Source organism: Clavelina lepadiformis, chromosome 7 (genome assembly GCF_947623445.1).
Source record: "Clavelina lepadiformis chromosome 7, kaClaLepa1.1, whole genome shotgun sequence".
Lineage (NCBI taxonomy): Eukaryota > Metazoa > Chordata > Ascidiacea > Aplousobranchia > Clavelinidae > Clavelina > Clavelina lepadiformis.
In genome coordinates this window covers 4268359-4289262 of record NC_135246.1, presented here as the reverse complement: position 1 = coordinate 4289262, position 20904 = coordinate 4268359, and the positions used below count along the sequence as shown (strand labels likewise).

General features: G+C 35.5%; 2 protein-coding genes across 6 annotated transcripts in view; both read left to right on the top strand.

Annotated features, from left to right (window-relative positions):
• The first annotated feature begins 7205 nt into the window (after nt 1-7205).
• LOC143464581 (RCC1 and BTB domain-containing protein 1-like) lies at nt 7206-13852 on the top strand. Its single transcript, XM_076962439.1, has 12 exons — nt 7206-7442; nt 7552-7702; nt 9848-10044; nt 10634-10726; nt 11089-11229; nt 11373-11495; nt 11852-11935; nt 12036-12137; nt 12265-12416; nt 12567-12718; nt 12827-12957; nt 13320-13852. Exons 1-12 carry the CDS (start codon nt 7251-7253, stop codon nt 13458-13460), a joined length of 1659 nt encoding a protein of 552 aa, XP_076818554.1. The 5' UTR covers nt 7206-7250; the 3' UTR covers nt 13461-13852.
• Nucleotides 13853-18111: 4259 nt separating this feature from the next.
• LOC143464578 (uncharacterized) overlaps nt 18112-20904 on the top strand; it is a 31209-nt gene continuing 28416 nt past the window's right edge. For 2 of the 5 annotated variants that reach the window (XR_013118516.1, XM_076962433.1), the window contains exon 1: nt 18113-18137. The gene's annotated coding sequence lies outside the window, so the exon portion shown is untranslated. Of the gene's footprint in view, nt 18138-19134; nt 19188-20904 lie in introns of those variants that run through there. The other 3 variants (XM_076962435.1, XM_076962436.1, XM_076962434.1) reach the window with 3 other exon arrangements.

Genomic DNA, 20904 nt, shown 5'->3' with positions numbered 1-20904 from the left:
TAAAGGGGTAAAATGCATAGGAAGAAATCCGTTCCCGGCAGTTTTGTGTCGGATAGTGGGGATTCCGGTTCATCAGGGTCCGGATTAACGAGGTCTCACTGTAGTGAAGTTCTGTATTCACCAGTTGTACATGGGGTTTGTTGTCTATTATCCCTGGTGGCAACCATAGCATATTTAATTGAACAATCTTTGTCTCTAACCCCCTAACTCAAGAACACATGACTAACTGAACTGCAGTATAAGGCATACTTGTCTTGTGCTTGTTCTGGTGCTTGTTCATGATTGAAACATTTTTTCCTTGCTGGCAAATGACAGCTGGATTATAGTATAAAATCGATAGGTTCAACAATTCCTGAGTGTGTGCAAAACGTTGCTTCCTGGTGCATAAAAAGGGTCAAAAAAGCTACTTTGTAAAAGCTAAGTAATTCCCAAACAACGACATCTGGTGCACACTCCGCATACAAGTGCACACTCTTTGTTGCCTACTGATGCACACCAGTCTTTGAAAATTACGCTGTCCGGTACACAAAAAACTTTCATTCCATCCTGGCTGCTGCCCACTATACTTAAAACCAAGTTATGAAAAGTGAGTAGCTTGCCACGAAAGAAATAAGTTTAAATATTACCGATAACAATAACGTACAGCTTAATTCTTTCATATCTTTGTAATATTCCCAATATCATTATACTTTTGTAAATTATGCAAGTAGGAACAGATTTGTTGCAAATCTAGCATTAGTTTGGTATATTCGGTAGTTTCATTAGTCGCTTCACTTATAATGGTTATATTCTGTTGATTTCTCATCTAATCTGATCCGAATACAAAAAGCTTTCATAGAACAGCTGAAAGGTTTGCGTGGTCAGCTCCAAAACACTTCAAACTTATCAGTTAAACGTACATTGTATTAAACTAACTTTTTCGTATAATTAATTCATTTAAGGCTTCAGATAAAGACATTTTGCAATCAATGTGACAACAAAAAAAATTCTATGGCTCAAGGAATGCAAAGTTTTGTTATGATAACGATTGAATGGTTGCTGGTAAATACCAAAACTACATTTTCGTCCCTTTTCAACAAGATCTTGGGTGCCCAAAAGATCTTAGGGCGCACTTGTACACTCATAGGCTATCAAGTACAAGATTTGATGTTTTAACAAGCCTGACAATAACTCTTTAGGGCCTTATTCTGTGTGTTTCGTAAACGCCACTTTGCATTGTATTGTATTGTTTATTTCTCGCCATTAACTATGTGGAGCAAAAATTAGGATAATAACCGTTATAATTATGTCACAATAAAACACATGCTTACGAACAGTCAACGAGGAGTAAAAGGTGGCCAAACCCAAGGGCTTAAAACATGCATGATAGCAACAATAGAATTGTGCTATAAGATGGTAGGTTAGCATGGCCACCAAACCCACAAAATAGTTTCTAATTTTAACGATTTTAAAATCAAAAAAAACATGGACAACAAAACAAGTACACTGTTGAAAGATATAGACGACATCTACCCTAACATTATAAAAATGGATATTAACTTGTTCTTACTAGGGTATCCCTTTATCTAGAGAGAGAGAGAGAGAGAAAGAGAGAGAGAGAGAGAGAGAGAGAGTTTATTTCACAATTTAAAAAAAGTAAAAAGGATAGTAACAAAATTTTAACATAATTGAATGGTGTGAGGCAGCGGAAAGACCTCGCGGTCATCTAAGTTATCTGCTCCAGATTCTACTGCAAAGAAAAGCAATTAAAACAGATAAACAAAAACTGAAACCCAATTAATTAAAACAACACTGCAAAACAAAAACAGAAGAGACACACCACAGAACTAACAGCAGAACATTTTCTTTTAACCAAATCAAAAATCAATAACAATATGATGCAAAAGAAATCAACAACCATACCTCCATCACCTTATTCACAATTATCCGAAGAGCACTTCCCTTGCACAAGTTCACTTCTCAATTGATATGAGAAATATTTATGAGACTTAACTTTTTTTATATTCTTTGGTGGTCTATTCCAAAAATTAGGTCCTAGAAATATTCACTTTTTTTACCTTTTACTGTTTTGGTTCAGGGCAAGAATAAGTTGTCCTGTGATGATCTAGTACAGGGGTGGGCAAACTGCGGCTCTCCGGCATGTTTTTTGTGGCTCTTCTAGTCGATTCGTAAAATTCCAAAAAAATTTTAATGGCTACCAAGAGTACCGTTTATGAACGTTTCTGTCTATTTTTTTTATTTAGGCCAGCATTTCGTTTATGACGTAACACTAGACATAGAACTCGACATTGTTTTCAGGTATAGATTCTATACTCTATGGCAAAGGTTGTCAAAGTGCGCTTCGCCGACATGTTTTTTATGGGTCTTCTAGCTAAAAAGTAATATGCCAAAACGACTACTAATAATATAATAACCAAATTGACAATCATTACTGATTTTGCAGCTCGCTGGTGTTCATATTTTTCCGCAAGTGACTCTTTCATTGAACAAGTTTGCCCACCCCTGATCTAGTATAATATTTGTGTACTGTTTGAATTATGCTAAAACAGTCATTAAATATTTGGGGAAGAAGATTTGTGTAATAATGATGCATGAATTTGCCTGATTGTAATTGATATATTTGAGATATATTTAGAATACCTTTTGCTCTATAAAGTGCAGTTAGTTTGGTATATTTGTTACTTTGGTTATTAGTCTTACTATTTTATTGTGAATTATATCTAATGGTTTTAAAACACTATTTGATGCAGATCCCCAAGCCAATATACCATATTATAAAGCACTGTAAACTAGACTATAGTATGACATCATCAGAACCTTTTTATCGGTAAATTGTCGAATTTTGTATAAGACACCACAGACTCTTTACAGTTTTTTGCAAAGATGTTCAACATGATAATTCCATTTAAATTGTTCCTCGAGTATTAGGCCTAGGTATTTAATTTTGGTCGCTCTTTCTATTTTTTTGTCATTTATGGCCAGGTTTACTTTTTTCCATTTGCATATTTTAGGTGTTGTTATCATGAAAAAACTTTTACTTTAATTTATAGAAAGCTTGTTACTTTTTAGCCAATGACTTACTTCATCAAGTTCGATTGTGATTTGTTTTTCAATTTCTAGAATATTTGAATACGAATTGTATAATACTGTATCATCAGCAAATAGTCTTGTTCAAAGGGAAGTGCTGTTGGTTAGATCATTTATATACAGCATAAAAAGCGGTGGCCCTAATACTGACCCTTGTGGCACACCTATTGAGATATGCCTGTTGCTCTGATAAATAATCACCATACTTAACATACTGTTGTCTACATGTCAAATATGATTTAATCAATTCGTTAGCTTTGTCACAAGTGCCATAGCAATTTAATTTCATAAGATCTAGAAAAGATCAGTCCTTCAAGCTAAAAGTACGGTTAGCTTTTTAGCAGTGGCTGTCCACCTTTGGCAGTTGGTAAAAGTCAATCCTGGTACCTAAAAAGTCTCTCAGATCATGTGTGAGGTTGTACCTACACATATATAGGCCTAACAAACGCGATTTCAAAATACAGTAACAAGCGTAATAGGGGAAGCACCAGCTTCGATTCTGCTTTTTGCAACATAAACATCCTATTTACTAAACTTTTTGGTTAACAGGTAGGTGTCACCATCACTGTTGGTATGGTATTGTATCGTTAAAATTCAATCCATTAAAAACATTTCATGTCAAGTGTACTTTAATAACGCTAGTGTGTCGCATTGCATATATTTTACTTTGTGGCCTAACTTACTGTAAGGACCTGTTACACAATTTTATGCAGTTTTAAAATGGCAACGCCTCGATTGTGACGAAACTTGCATGCTGAAGGTCACTATAGAAAAAGTTGATGTTATCTGAACCGTGTTAACCAAATTTTAATGTAAAATAAAAAACAGGATATAGTTTGACACTCTGACATTTTTCGCAGTACACCTGAAGAAGCAAGCTTATGCTTGCGAAAGCTCGTGTCGAAAAATATAAAATTAACCTCCAGAGCGCCAAAGTATATACTGTTAATATTTTATATAGAAAAAGTAGACGTAGTCTCGGTGCAGTGCGTATGTAAGGTTAATTTGTGGTGGTTTGTTCTTGTTATGGAGTTTGCTGAGTGTAGGTTATGACGTCATTTTACGTCATAAAAATTAGGTTTTTGATTGTTAAAGTAGTTTGTTATATACTCGAAAAGCGCATTGTTTTCAGCTTTTGATGAAGATTTTTCCCGGAAGTTGATGACGTAGGATGACGAATTTTTGTGACGTTATTCCTTTTTGACCCACACTACGCTGATGTCATAATTTGGTAACTTCGACGTGGTTGTGCGCTTCCATACTAGAGTTAGGGTTGCCATACGTCCGGATTTCCCCGGACATGTCCGGAATTTTAGTGTTCAAACTGCGTCCGGGGGGAAATGCTAAAATATGCTTAAATGTCCGGAATTTTTTTGAATTGTTTGTTGCGTTACGGGTAATAATTTCATTGTTACGTCATCAACGACAATACAGCGCTCTATTTGGGATACAATGATACATGGAGGAGTGGAGCTGGGCTAGTAGCTGAAGGCCTTATATCTTGGTCGATATTGCAAAATTTAGAACATGTCTGAAACGATAAGAGCGTATATTCGCTGAAGAAAATTATAAAGCAGTGTAAGCAGTAAAAAATAGCTCAACAAGAAGTCTGTTGCAGACCAAATGAAAATACAAGGAAATTGTCGTTTGTTTAATGCTTAATGATTTCGAAGTGGGGCGCGGGTTTTGTTCGCACCGTCAAGGTGGGGCGCCTCTCCATAAGTTTTAGAACCCCTGTTCTAGTTGAAGATGCGAGCCGAATATGTTAAGTGCTAAAATTTAATTTTGTTATTGTTTTACTGTAGAATATGGCTAAGCGAAAATGTAAATTCACGGATGAAATGCAAGCAAAACATCCATGTTTCAGAAAGGGTAGAAATGAATGGGAAGCAGAGTGTTTAGTTTGCAAACCGGGAACATACATCTCAGTTTCACACAGACAGACAATGTGTTCATACCTCATTTTAAAAACCGCTAGTGGGCACTAAAGAGTGTCCAGATTTTAGGCCACGAAAATATGGTAACCCTAACTAGACTCATATAATAGCATAATGATAACGACATAGCGTAACTACCGTCATTTAACAGAATCCTAGCAAGATCATAGAACCCAAAACAACCAAAAAGCAACGCGACACTGCACTGCCACGCACAAACCCGAAACAAAGCGACAAGAATCCAGATAGATGGTAAAACATGAACCATAGCTAAATAACATAAATTGTTAAACATATCAAAAAACTGTTGGTATTAAACTAAACTTTATAAAAGCATAACTAACAGATACTAGATCGATACGCTATCTGCGTGACAAGGTATTATCATGCGCTCAATGATAAAATAGACTGTAAATTTGATAGATTCTGCTAAGAAATCGAGCCCAATGCCACCACTATTTCATTCGCCCATATTAAAAACAATTTCCTTATCTTTACGGTGGTACCTTTAAAACTTAGCCTCACCCACAGGAAAATGTCCGAATCTGCAGCTAATTAACAGCATGATGATATTCCGTCGCGCTTACGTACTCGGGTCGATCGAGTACCTGTTAATTAATTAAAAATTCAGACGTTTTCCTATGGAACATAAGGATTTATGTTCAGGCTACGTAATGTATGACGATGAAAACGTCCACTAACTTTTGTCGTAAGCTTTAATTATTGAAAAGTTTCTTTTCTGGTATACTTAAAGGCTAACAACTATTCCATTCTCTGATTTAAGGTCAGCTTGTTTTTAGATTTGCTTCTCATCCAGACTGCGGAGTATGGCCGTTTTCAGCAAGACCTTGTGTGTGCCAAACAACCAAAAATGACAAGTTAGGTGCGCAAAAATGCACAGACGCAATGGAAGTGCGCACTTTGATGCGTGATTACACAGTAATGTATACAGTTTGGCTTATTCAATCTTTAAATCAATAGAAAATTAAGTGCACAGAAGTTCTTTCCTAGGCTAGTCATTAAGTGCAAAATAGTGCAGAACTGAAGCTCATGAAAAGCGGTATTTAGTGGCTTTAGTGCCCTTTGCCAAATCTGCACTCTGGTCCCTCACTTAGGCAATGGGGCTTAAATTCGAAAGTATATATACTTATCGTCTGAGTACTTGAATTGTCATCCATGGGCTATTTCTCACTTTAATACTACCTTACATTGTAAAAAGTAGGAATATTTTGAATTTATGGAATGAGCCAAATATTACACTCTAGCCTATATCCAAATCTTGCAAGGAAGTTCAGGCCAAATCCTTTCCAAATAAGAAATCACTAGCAAAACGTTCAAGCATCTTTACTGGAAACTACCAAAGTGACTCCTTTGGAGTTAATATAAGAAATTATATATATTTGTTAAAAGTTTGTAATGTCATGCCAAAAGGCATTTTGATTGCCCATAGTGGAAAGTGTGGCACCTGCATGCAGGAGATTCATTAATGTGCATGCTGAAATGTTTTATCTTCACGCCGATTTAAAATAAACAAAGAAAGAAATCCTTGTTGTTTGAACCACAATGTATAACAAATAAACAAAGAATTGACACTTCGGTGCATGCCATCACGACCAAATCTGCGTCTTGCATGTACGATTTCTTGTCGAAAACTGCCGTACTTTCCAGTTGGGTTGATAACTCATGATTGCTCAGATATTCTGCACTACAGCCGGAGTCAATGGTTAACATTAGGCTATTTATAATTTTTATCTTGACACATATTAATGCATAAAATTGCAATGGTATTTAAATAGCACAAACTCACCATCACATAGTTTGTCATTTTTTTTCATTTTTCTATGACCTCAATTTGTCATGACAAGGTGTGCTTTGCTTGCCCAGATTTTGGTGCCTCGCATTCTGCTGCAACTGTAGTGTTTATGACTCGAAAGGGCAACATTGGAAAAGTGTAATATGAACACGATAGATTATACAAAGTCTTGTGTTGCGAGCTTTAGTTACATTATTGTGTGTATGTCATTTACGTTTAATAACTGATTGTGTTATCTGCCTTTGTCAAAATATCATATAATTCCAAAAAATAAGAGAAAGCACTGATAATTTAATCCCCAATTGTTTGTGTTGCAATTTTATCATTGCTGGGTTTCAAATTCGTTATCTAAAAATAATCAATATTATTACTAATTCAATCTGTATGTTCTATAGTTATGTAGGTTTGTCATTATGACTCAGTTGCCAATCTCTCATCGTGATCGCCATTGTGGTGCATCATACAGTGAGAGAATAAGATGTAAAGACATTGAAATGTGGCCACTTTTAACTCTGGTTTCTCCAGAATTGAGATCAAAAATCTCTCTCGTATATACCTTTGGTCAAGCAGCAACTGAGATTATTTTTACAACCCTTAATGACAACGTAAGTTGACATGTTGCATACCGAGCATATCAATGTTTACTGAAATTTATTAGTTGGTGTATAAATTTGTGTTAGGTAGTTCTGTGTATGAAGTATCGTAATGTTTTAGGTTTATTGCATGGGAACTAACACTAGCGGTTGTCTTGGAGTTGGTGATAATGTCAGCTCTCTTGAACCCCGTTGCATTGATGCTTTCAGTGGTATGAAGATCATAAACATTGCAGCTGGTAGTGGACCACACGTGCTGATCTTAACAGATGGTATTTTTTTTAGTTGTAAATTTTTTAATATTGCGTTTATATTGCATTTTTTCAGGGATTGCAATGCTCCCTTTTTATATGCTGAGTTAAATCATGTTTGGTAAAATTAAATATAGCAAACCACCTTATGCACAGGAATGGGTGTTTTAGAATATATCTAATCTTGAACAACTAAATCCAGAAGTATTTTATTCTAATTTGTGGAATCAATATTCTTCTGAATAGAACTGTAGTTCATCAGCGTTTTGAGTTCTGCTCTTAAATCTTTTAGTATAAAAGAGTTATACAAACTTTTATCAACTCAGCCTACTATAAACAAACTTTGAACCGCTATACAGCAGCTGATGTAAAGCAGTATGGTATTTTAAGTGTTATTTTCTGCAATTCTTTTTTTATTAATAGGTGACCTTCATGTAGTTGTAGTACATACCAGCATATGAGCTCTTCTTGTGTACAATTCCCTCCCAGTTTTTCATATCTAAAATATGTTTCTAATGTATATATACCTGGCATATGACCACTCACGTTTTTTTCCTGTGCCAAAAGTTTTTTGTCATAGATAACTTTTTACTATCATAGACAATAACTTTCTACCGCTTAAAAGTGTATGCATTGACAATTATAATATGTTCCACAGTCTTTGCTGGCGCTGCTAAAAAGTTCTTTTTCTTGCAAAAAGCTAATGAAAACAAAGAGTTGACAGCTTTAGATGGCAGGTGTTAGCATAAGAGTGGAGACCATTGCTCAAAATTTGTGCTCGATAAAAACAAATGAACTTTTGCACATGTTTGTATCCACTACTTGTCAATTCGTTTTAGGCGCTTGGTAATATTTGCTGGTCAATAAATTTGCACTGCCTTATGTAGTATCATAATTTCATACATGGATTTTTAAATGTACTGGCCGTAGAAGTGTAAGCTTTCCATTAATATTAAGTATTGCATTCTGTTTGTCTTTTTTTGAAAAGCATTTAGCGAAATGACAATGCAGCGCCAACATGAGCAGCTAGGATGCAGGCAAAATTAAACCATCTTCCCACAGAAGCATTGTTTGCAATAAAGCATTCGTTGTAAAACAACTTCAAAAAATCAACCAAGCGAGGTACTTTAAAAGCCCTAATAAGCAAATTGTAATATTTTTTCTATCCTAATCTTTTCATCAAGGGCATTAGTCAAAGATGTCTACTTGCAATGACTTCCATTAACTCAAAACATATCGAACCTAAACATAAATGGGCTACTAATGATACGATGTAAATAGTGGAAGTTGAATGTCTGCCAAAAGCATTTCAGTCATGTTGACCATGATGATTTTTGACAACATGTCAAACAGACTTTAGCGATTAATTCATTGGTAATCTCTATTTTTGTCGTTTCAGTTGTAATAATGTGTGCACTGTTTGTCGCATGTAAGGTGGGCTTATTTTGGCTCATGCGATAGACTGGTACACATTACACATATGTATTCACAAACATAATACTATCAAGTATATACTTATCAACTCTCATTATCTGAAGTAAACATGCAACAAATTCTGTAAATCAGACGTTTCAAAATGGGACATCACCATGCCCTAGTATATTGTTTTGAGTCGGAATTGTCAGGAGTTCTTCCTCATATTCACGTAAAACCAAGCCAGTCCTTAAGTATACATCCACCACATTGCTCAACATCTGCTGGATGCTTTTGATTGAAGCTTACACGAATATAGTTAAAAGGATATCATTGCTCTAGTCCCAGCCGACATACCCCCTACTTGGTGTCAAATAAGTCCAATCATACAGAAGAAAATCAAGTACAGTAATATTTAATGTTAATGTAAGTGAACTAATGTTATAGACAAAGCTGATATAGGTAAGCTTTACCGTACCATATATGCAATGCATAGTTTATACCGATTTTTAGATATATATAAATATATAACCATTACAATAAGATTTTTTACTCTAATTGGACACTCCCGTTTCTTACATTTTTTATAAATGATAATTTCATGTAGCTTTTTCCAGGACCAGCGTTGCTCAATACTGTATGCCCAAGTATATAACTATGTGGAGTGCAATTTTCTTGCCTTGAGTTTTTTGAAGTTTTGGCTACTTGTGCTGTAAACATGATCAACATCTACAGTATTTTTTCCTTTTGCAGAAGGTGAGGTTTATAGCTGGGGTCATAACAGCTACATGCAGTTGGGAAATGGAGGGACTGCTCCAAGCTTGAGACCTTCACTATTGACACGTAATATCCCACAAAAAGTTATACAGATGGCATGTGGAAGCCACCATTCAATGGTTTTAACTGTTGATGGGGAAGTATTTGCTTGGGGTTACAATAATTGTGGGCAGGTAAGTTATATTGTTTTGTCTTTTTCGTTTGCTTATATTAATTACTGTTAAAAAATTACATTTGTAGCACTACATGTTTAGCACAGGACTTTTCAAACTTTTTTCGATGCTGATCCACATACTTGAAGCAAGACTTTTCTGCCAGCTAATGGCAAAGGATAACAACTTAGCGATGGTCAGCAACAAGTTGTTGGCTGAGTTGGTCAATATCCACAGTCTTTCAAAGATCGTAAAGAATGCATTTTTCCTGGAGATTTTTTGTGATAAGAGCAGTTGCTGTTTTGCTGTGGAGTAAAATAAGCTTTTGGTTAGAAACTGATTGAAGTGTGTGTAACCCCCCCCCCCCCCCAAATAGTCTTGCGAAGGCAACCCGCTGAACGACTGCAAGCATTGGTTTGAAAAGCCCTGGTTTAGAAACAAAAAATATATTAAAATGTCTTGCATTGCATGTGTTTTATAGCACTTGATTTGAAGTGTATTTGTATGTATACAATTAATAGGCTACCACAATTAAGGTGTGAAACTTGCAATAAATTTAATAACTAGTTTTTTCCTCGAGCTGTAGAGTTTCTATTTCGTTTTTTTGTAGATTGGATCAGGGTCAACTTCAAACCAAGGATCGCCGCGAAAAGTAACTGCATGCATAGGGAATAAACGCATTATCCATATAAGTTGTGGACAGGTGGGCATAAGTTTGGCAACTTATTTTACTTGGGTTGTATTATTTATTAATGAGCTTTTTGTTACCATAATCGTTTTGTGATACGCGTCATGTTATGGATTGGTAATCTAAGAAATAATATAATTTGTACTATAATTGTATATAGAAATAATATAATTTGTAATTATAATAAATAAAATATTGTATGCACCTTGCATATGCCATATGTATAGGATAACACATACTTAGCCACACATAAAATTGGAAAAGGATTTAATTTTTTTACGCAACCATCTTCCATGTGTTATTTTCAGTTGTAAGTACTAAATACTAACACTCAGAGTTCATTTCTTGTTTGTCATTTTCCTATTTCTAAAAAATAGACAGCGTCAATGGCAGTCACTGAAAGTGGTGAAGTTTACTCATGGGGTTATAATGGAAACGGTCAACTTGGCGTAGGTAACAACGTCAATCAGACAAACCCATGCAGAATTGCTGCCCTGCAGGGAGTGGTCATTACTCAGGTTACTCCAGTGTTTAGTTTTAGTTCATCTTGCTTTTGTAATTATCACAAATTTCTCAGTGTTAGCTTAACTGTTAATGAAAATCTTTTATATTAAGCACGTAAATGATTTTAAAAAATCTGATATATATTGTTACTGTATAGGTTGCATGCGGCTATGCACATGCCTTGGCACTCACTGATGATGGACAAGTGTTTGGGTGGGGAGCTAACAGCTATGGCCAACTTGGGTCTGGAAACAAAGCCAACACTGTTACACCGCTTCAGGTGGATGCTTAAGTTGTTACACCTTAAACTTCTTTTTGGATTACATCGTAGGAGTTTTATCAAATTTTATCCCACTGTTTTACTTACCAATATCATTTGTGTTCCAATATTATGAAGCTTTCTAGTTCCATAAAAAAAGAGTAACCTACATTAAGTCTACTAGTGATTTTGTTGGCAACTCTAAATTATTTTCTGAACTTATTATTTTGTAAATTGGACTTAAAGTAATTTTTTATACTTCTATGGTAATTTTATGCTAAATTTATTTTATAAGAAGTAATTGATAATTCTCACAATGTTGTTTTCTATCGGGTTGGCTAAATTATTGATACATTATTGCTACCTTTCATTTGAAGGTTGCAACCAATGCTGGACGAGTGATTACCATTGCAGCATCCCACTATTCTCATTCATCCGCTGCTTTGAATCAAAATGGACAAGTATAAAGTTTGGCTTAGTGCTAAACAATAGCATTATATAAAAGAAACTTACTTTATTTTAGATAGCTAGGATTGGTTTCTAATTATAATATCCTTGCAGGTGTGGATGTGGGGCCAATTAAAGCAGCAGTCTACACCCGATCCTAAACTAACGCTGTTTACCAACCTCAATTCTGTTTTTTCCAATTTCAGTTCACCCCCTGTAAGCTGCGCGTGAGAATATGCCGAACCAATATACGCACTCGTACATTACATTTCCTAGCTCAACTGTTTCATTAATCTGGTTTAGACATTGATTTTCTCGTGTGAGTCTTGTGTCAAATTTCTAGATTAGCTGGAAACCCTTGTTGGTTTGCAGTGAAGCTGAACCGTCAGTACAACAGAGTGTGTCGTCTGCTTTTAACGATGAAGCCACTGCAGACCTCAAGATTTCAGTTGATGGAAAACTGATAAATGTTCACAAAGCCTTACTTAAAATAAGGTGTATAATGATGATGGTTTTTAAAACTTAGGGAATTTTGGAATTTTGTTTCAATTATAATGTTTTATATTTTTCCTTATTCTGGGAATTTCAGCTATTGGAACTAATTTTTTAAAGCAAGACAAATTATTCTACATTCTGTTTCTCAAGGTGTGACTATTTTCGCCGCATGTTTCAATCACATTGGGATGAAAGTTCTCAAGATGTTATTGAAATTAATGGGTACAGTTATCCTGTGGTGTATTCTTTTCTGCGTTGGTTGTACACTGACCATGTTGAACTACCACCTGAAGATGCTATTGGTAAGAGATCAGTTGCTTGTTGAAATTTACCAAATCTTGAAAGGAAGTGCTATAGTTGTAGGATCAAGTATCAACGTTGGTTCCATTTCATAGATTTTTCATTTAAAGGTTTGCTTGATCTAGCTACATCATACTGTGAAAGTGGTTTAAAATTGCAATGCCAAAAGCAAATAAAAGAAGGAATTAATGAACAAAATGCTGCCCAACTCTATGCGGCTGCAATTAAGTATCAAGCAGAGGTAAAACTTGTTCTTGTCTGTTTTGATAGTTTTCATCATTTATCTTGAAGTGACTATTTATCTGTATGTAGGTCATGCAGCCTGTTAAATATTATAGACGGTTAAGTTAGGAGAATTGGTATGCAGAAGTTGATTTTAGTTATTTAAGGTTTTGTTAAAGTTATACTTAGATTAGAAGGTAGATTTAGGTTAGGTTCGGGTTACTTATGTTATAACATTTAACTTACGTTGACAACAAACTTTGAAAAATAGATTTGAACGCACGATTTTTTCCGGTGAAATAGTGGCAACTTTTATATTAATATTATGTTTTAATATGATAACTCTATGTCAGGTTTATCATCGATTGAATAACTTTGCAGGAACTTCAAGAGTTCTGTTTTCGTTTCTGTCTGAACCACCTGACCCAAATTGTGCAAACTGAAAGTTTCCAGCTTCTAGACAAGGACATCATGTATAATTTTATTAAGGAATCTGCAAAAAAGGGAGCATTTAGAAGATAAAGATGTATTTCATTGGTTTTCTTATGCGTTTATTTGTAGGCATTAGAAGTAACTGCATTTGCTGTGTGCTTCCAGTTTGTTACAAGATTAAACTTATTTCAGACCAGTCCAAATGATAAGATGTACTGAATCCGTAAATGAGTTGACCTTATGGCGTTTAGTGTGTGGAAGGTATATGCTGTCCAACTATATATATGTATATATATCATGTAGAGTTTGCACATTGTCACATTGTTTTGTGCTATTGAAAACTTCATGCTTCAGTGTTACTAGTTTTGCATACAGTATTGTTTCTTGTTGTATTTATTTATCTGAAATCTTTTAAAAACTTTACTGGAAATGAGCACTATGCTACAAACTGGTTGCTTTTCGAAATAAAATTTGTAAGGTTGGTCGGGTTTAGTACAGAAGTGCACAACCACCTCAAAAGATCCGATTTATAACGTCATCGTGTTTCGAAATACCCCTGCAAAAGTCAAAAATACGCATTTTCAAGCTTTTATTACTATCCTGTCAATAAACCGAAAACTTTTTAAAGGAAAATTACGTCACGGCCTTTAACTCTGATCTGCCGAAAAATATACACCCTACCTTTCCCAAAACCCGTGGGAATGGGACCGTCTCAAAGAAACAACTAAATCGTGAGTAAACGGGGAAATCCAAATTGGGTGGCGTCTGATAGAACAACAAAACAAATGAACCAATTTATAGTTTTCATTAAAACCTTAATAACGTGGAAGGGCCTGCCCCGGCCCCCAGTTGAAACCTGACTTAATTACGCCGCCAAAAGGCGTGTAATTACGTAACGAATTAAGGGTAATTTATGCACCTGTAGTCGGAGTGATAGATCTTTGCCAAAAACGAGAATGAGTCGCGGAACGAGAAACTCTTTCCGATTCCAACGATACTAACTTTGTCGTTATTGATAAAGCGTGAGCCGATTGGCGAGCGAAAAACCAGGGGCGATTAGTCGCAAAAATTGCATTGATTTAAATGGGGTCAAAGGCCGTTAACGCGACATCAGAGAACCCTTCGTATTGGATAGCATATCTACTTTTCTTATTATTGCAGCACCTTTCTACTTGTAACAATTTAGTAGTAGGGCCCGCCCTGACCCTCCGTTGAAACCTGACTTTAACTGCGCCACCAAGTGGTGAGTCAGTACGTAACAAATTAAGGGTAAGTTTAGCAACCCGTGGTTGGCGCTGTGTTGGATATTCGCTAAAAACAAAGCTTGTCGCGGACGAAAAAGTTCCTTCCTATCGCAACGATACTAGCTTTGTCGAAATTGATAAAGCGTGAGCCGATTGGCGAACGAAAAACCGGGGGCAACTCGATTGTGCAGTAGGTGCAAAAATTTTATTAGTTTCTCAAAACGATTGAAAGAGTTCAACAAGTAAGAAACAAGTGTACAATCGGTTAACAATCAAAGAGTTGACCAACAGCTGCAAAACAGCTTATGCAGTGAAGAACAGTTAAATAGCTACCAAACAACAACTTGTGAACTATTTGGTGTATTCTGTGTACCTGACGTTCATTAAGAAAGTTAAGATTCTCAAGTAAAAAACAAATGTACAACTGGTAAACAATCAAAGATTTGACCAACAACTTATGCAATGAAAAATAGTTAAATAGCTACCAAGAAACAACTTTTGAACTATTTGGTGTATTCTGTACGAGACACGTTCATTAAAGAAGTAAAGATTCTACAAACATTTAAAAAGGTTCAACAAGTAAGAAACACGTGTACAAACATTTTACTATGTTGTAGCCATACGTGGCTGTTTAGTTGACCCCATAAGGCAAGGTCGCGTATTCTTCTCTGTCCAAAACCAAATCAAACCAAAAGCACAAAGAACAAACATAGTTAAAAGCAATTTCCAACTTGCATCACCAGCAAATCCGGTAAGAAAGCTGTCGAACGCAAGCCAAATGATTGCGAATGTCGAAACGCCCTGACACACACGTTAAATAGTAGAAAGCAAACAAGTAATCAATAAAAGAATGCAGAAAGTAAGCGTTAATTAATGAAAACACATGCGGTCGTCTCAGTGACAATGCATAACTTAAAGGAAGATGACGAAGTGGCACTAAAATACAAGAAACCGTGGCGATGCCGCCACATTATCATTCTTTGAAAATGGACGATGTCATTCCGAAACTAATAAATTGTTTTCTTTTTTCTGTAAATAATTCAAAAATGTTTGTTCTGCTTCGCAGTAAGCTTGATTGAAATGTATGAAATGCGCACATCGTAAGTAAACTAACCCACTTTGCTTAATGTTTACCCGTACAAAATTAGAGGGATAATTGCTTTTGATACGATTTTATGTGATTTCTTTGATGTTTATGTTTAAAGATATTTATGGTTTAAGTTTCTTAGCAACTCGGAAGCTTGCAGCCTTGCACTGTGTTCATGTGTGCATAGAAAGTACCGGTAGACGGTAGTGTAGTGCGATAGTGATAAGCTGGAAGTCTAAGTTTTACTGACTAAAAGACAAAATGGTTTAGGCGTTTGTAATGATTACAAGAATTTTGTGGGCTATAGCCCACTGCCTTTCTGGTCGATTTCGCCTCTATTCTTACAAAGCGGCAGAGTAGTTGTAGTGTAGTCTATCACCGGACTGCAGAGTATGGCAGTTCTCCCCGAGATCTCGGGTGTACAGAAGCAAAATTTCGTAGGCAAGAAAGCAGCTGGTGTGCACTGCGACCCGTGTCCCAAGGCTGCTTGGCGTTTGTGCTGGCAAAGTGCGGCCCTAAATGATAACAATTGGGGAAAGGTTTAGGGTGTTTTTAGAGATAGGCTATCTGTTTTAAACACTAATTTTGCCGTGTAAATCGGAGCAAAAGTTAGTTTCTCCTTCTTTATTTTGGAATTTTCCCGGGTGTGCAATGCAGTTTTAGAAAAAAAAATCTCAGTCTGGGTCTCTGAGCTGTGTTGGCAGGTCAACTGGCTAATATTTTAGTAGATGAAGTCAACATAAGATTCAGGTTGATGCAAAGAAGCAAACTCCTTGATAATAAAACAGCAGTTTATGAATTTTTTGTTTACATGCGTAGTATTTTTACTGTAAAGCTATGTCACATTTATTCGATTGTAACAAATGTTAATACGGTTTATTATCTGGCTAATCCTTTAGCTAAATTACAATTACTTATCCATATCTGATATATCCATTATCCGGATAGTAAATGTTATCTATATCCGAATTGACCCTACATATAACTTTACAGTTTAACTATACGTATAACTTTACTTCACGAAATTGTAATCATCAGTTATTTATATCGCTGATGGCTACTGATGCGGCGATATGCTGATTTGAATAAATACAAATCTTCTAATCACAACATATTGCCAAAGGGCACAGCACACATAAAGGAAAAATACATAAGCAAAATGTTTAAGTCCTCAATGTTTATTCTTGAAATATTGCTCAATATACGCCGTTTATATCTCTATTACCGTAATTATTATACTTACAGTAATCCAAACCGTGTTTTATGTTGCTAAAGATTACTGGCATAGTCTGCAGTGATGATGTCTGTTTTTGCAAGAATCATTAGCCTGCAAGAAATGCAATCTGTGGCAGCATTGTACATACATGTAGGAGGAGTATTTCTTGTGTCGTTTATTGAAGTTAGGTAAAGATAGCAACTACTATTAGACAAAAATAAAGACCATATTTGTCAACCAACAAATGCACATAGGTTAAAATACTAATACCATTACTGTCAGTTACACATTAATTGTTTTCACACAACCACGCCACCACCACATATTGCGGTCTGGCACTTCTCATTTTCTTGTATTCACCACGCAAAGCCTCTTCTTCTTGCATCTATATTAACAATGGTAAGAGTTTGGCCTTAGCAGCTTTAGTATGGTTAACTGTCATGGTTGGCATGGCTTGCTTGCATGAGATAAAAAGGCCGCTTCAAAGACCACCTTTAATCAGCACTGAAACAATGTCTCTCCACCTCACTTTGAGACCCTAGCTGCTGACAGCACAACCTAGATCAACACACAACACCATGGTGTCAATTATTTTTAGTCCGCTTAACCGCAGTTTGCATCATCATCAGTTTGCCATGCACCAGGACTCAACAACACCTTCAGCGACCGGAATTTAGTGCCCTTATTATGGTAGACAGCATGCTTTTGAGTTTGGCTTGCTTCAGGAGCCACATGAGATCCCATATTTCACCTTCAATATCGTACTTTGCATGTCATCATTCAGTCGACGGACTTCCAGAAGAGAAAAAGATGTGCAATTTTATAAATTTAAGAAATTCAAATTTTTTCTAAAGAAGAAAACCAGAAGCTTGACTATTTGAAAATGATTCAGAGGGACTTGTCAAGAGACATGTTCTGGTACAATAGGAAAGGCTGTTCCCTTTACAAATAAAAATACAATAATACTGATAAAGTAAGAAGAATTGTAGTGGCAATTTCATCAATTGTGAAGCAATAACCTCAAAGTGTTACCTTTTAAATGAGCAGAAAAAAAATGTTTAGTAAAGAATTGGATAGGAGTTTCCAGTTCTTCTGCATAGCATTTGTCCCACCCTCTAAGTGTTGGTATTTTAGTGAGGACTGTCAACAAACACTATCAGTGTAACTGACGTGCAAAAGACTTCTACATCACGTCAGGGCAATAACATTTGTCACAGCAGGTCAGTCAAATTATTACCCACTGCTAAAACATGGCTTGCCACATGTAAGGTTATAAAAGCTGTATTTAGATCTTGTTAAAAATGATGAATTATTTTAATTTTTTTTTAATTTTTTTATTCATGTTACATAGATAATTTGAAGAATAAGTGTAGGTGTTACAGTAGCTGCTTACAGTTTTGCCTCACTTACCAGAAGTGTGTTAAGTCATATGCAATTTTTAAGTTGCTGCTTAAAAAACGTTTTGATAAAAATTTCTAAATATGGAGTTGGGTGGCTGCTTTTTTATTTCACTGAAGCTGTTTTCACCATACCCAAGACCCTGAACTTCAAAGGCCATTCATGAACTTGACCTATAGTGGAACTCATGACTTGCCGCAGCAGCTAATGGCCCTTTGTTTTCTATATCCAAAGCAACTTTTTTCCACTTGCTTATACAAAAATCTATTATAAGACCTATATTAGCTTCATTCAAGAAAACTGCAGTGGGATAATTTACCGTTGAAACTTTGCAATAATCTTTTTTTTCTTAGCTGGAAATTGCCTATTTAGTCATTTTCAGTGGAATACATCATAAAATAAAAAACCTGTTTAAAAATAAGATCAAGATATGGGATAACAGTCATATCTAGATATGTTTCCTTTTGGCTTTATCTATAATTTCATCGGTGACCACTGACCATCCTGTCATTAAGTTTGTACTTATTTTTTCATGTTCATGACTTGCAATGGTTCTACATAGCAGTCGTTCCACGATTTCTTGCTGAAGCTTTCACCTGAAGCATAGTAATCTATGTATCAAGATCCAAGGGCACTCTTCCAAATTTTTTTTGGATTTGCTACGTTTAGAATTGTGTAGAATGCATTGAATTTTGTTTTTCTTTCACACAGGGTCAAGAAATTAAGTGAATTTAAAAGTTATAGATCTTATGTTTTTGCACCAACTGACTTTTCAACTGTCTTACAATATAGGATGTACATATAATATACTTTTAAGACATTCAATTATTTGACAGTTGGTTATCATATCTTAAACTCACTACAGCTGTCAGGTAACATGGCTAATATTATTTAATATATAAAAATTTAATTAACAGTTAACAATTAAACTCTTCACACAGATGGAAATGAACAGTTCCAATAATTATGTCATGCTTGACCCTTTGAGACATAATAAAATTGGCCCCATCTACAAGCAAGCTTTGTCATTGGCCTATACCACTAAATAGAGGCATGTTTTTAGGCTTAAAACATCTAAATTAAACGTATTGCGTTGTACAAAATGACGGCTTTAAACCATTATGTTTTTTCAAATTGATATGCAAACAGATTATTTTGAATTTGTCATAAACTTGATTTTAATCTATGAATTATTATTTGTTGGTTGCTGCTTCATTTCAAATAATACCTTAAGCATTTTAGTAATTTCTAGACTAAGACAACTGCAGGTTCAAGTTATAATCACACGCCACAATAAGTATAGTGCATGGCCACAAGATATTGAAGATTCAATGTAATTCATGCTACAATATGCCAACTAGCATTTTCAGTTAATTTAAAACTGTATTAAACACTCCAGGTTGACTGTGCAAAACTAAAAAGAATGTCAAATTGAAGGACGTTATGAGAGTGAAGCGCAGAAAAAAATTGGTAAAAAAGACTTCAGTTAAATTTACTGACTTGGCTGCTGTGTGTTATATTTTCAGGTGTTAGGTGATATGAGAAATCTTCATTTAATGATTATTCTTTTAGTTTTTGGACTTTAGCATAGACATAAAATAAGTACAGTCAGACCTCGTTAATCTGAACCCCAAACAACTGGAATCCCTGCTATCCGATACAAAACTGCAGGGAACGGATTTCTTCCCATGCATTTTACCAATTTTATTCGGGAAACTTCGCTTTCCAACTCCGACGCAGAACTTTAGGAACATGTGTGCTAAATCAAAAAAAAAATTCAATAAACCAGATGGCGAAGTGCGATGGTTGTGAATGCAAGTTTTTGTGCGTTTATGGAAAATGACGAAAACAATAGCCAGTTATCTACACACAGTGAAAGCAACAGTCAGATCATTACACAAAACGCAGAGTCAGCGCTGACTGACTGACGCCGACGACCGTATTCAGATATTTGACAGATTTGAATTTGAATAGGTAGACCTACTTTAATGTTAAACTACAAGCTGTCAATTTTCACGGAAACGTCAGTATGTTATGAAGAATTCAAACTATCACAGAGACCACCGAATAAGGACTGCTCCAGGGCCCCAAAACAACTAAATTCTGAACAAAATGCATGTTGAGTGTTGGTTCAAATTGTTCAACCCGTCCTTTTTATACCAAATGCCTTTTTATACATGGTAGCCCCACAATAGTTGTAATCACAATAATATCGATTCTAAAGCAGGTTCTGTGTTAGTTTAAGTTGACTTTGAAATATTTTTTAAAAATGCCTTATTTATGCATATGAGCACATAGTTAAATCGATAACCAGGAAATGGAGTGTCAAGTTAGAGCTACGAAGTTATTTATGGTTCGAGTAAAATGATAAAATTTGACATTATATGCAGTTTAATTCAAAGTGACTCACACTTGTAACGCTTGGTTTTGCAATGTGAAATCAATTGAATGTGCCACTAAAGTGCGGTGGACAGTAGTTGACAGGGCACCAAACTCGAAATTATGCAAGCTGGATTCGATACTATGCGGAGATACACTTCTTTGGTTGTAATGCCCATGGGCTAGCCGCTAACCATGCTTGCTTTGGTT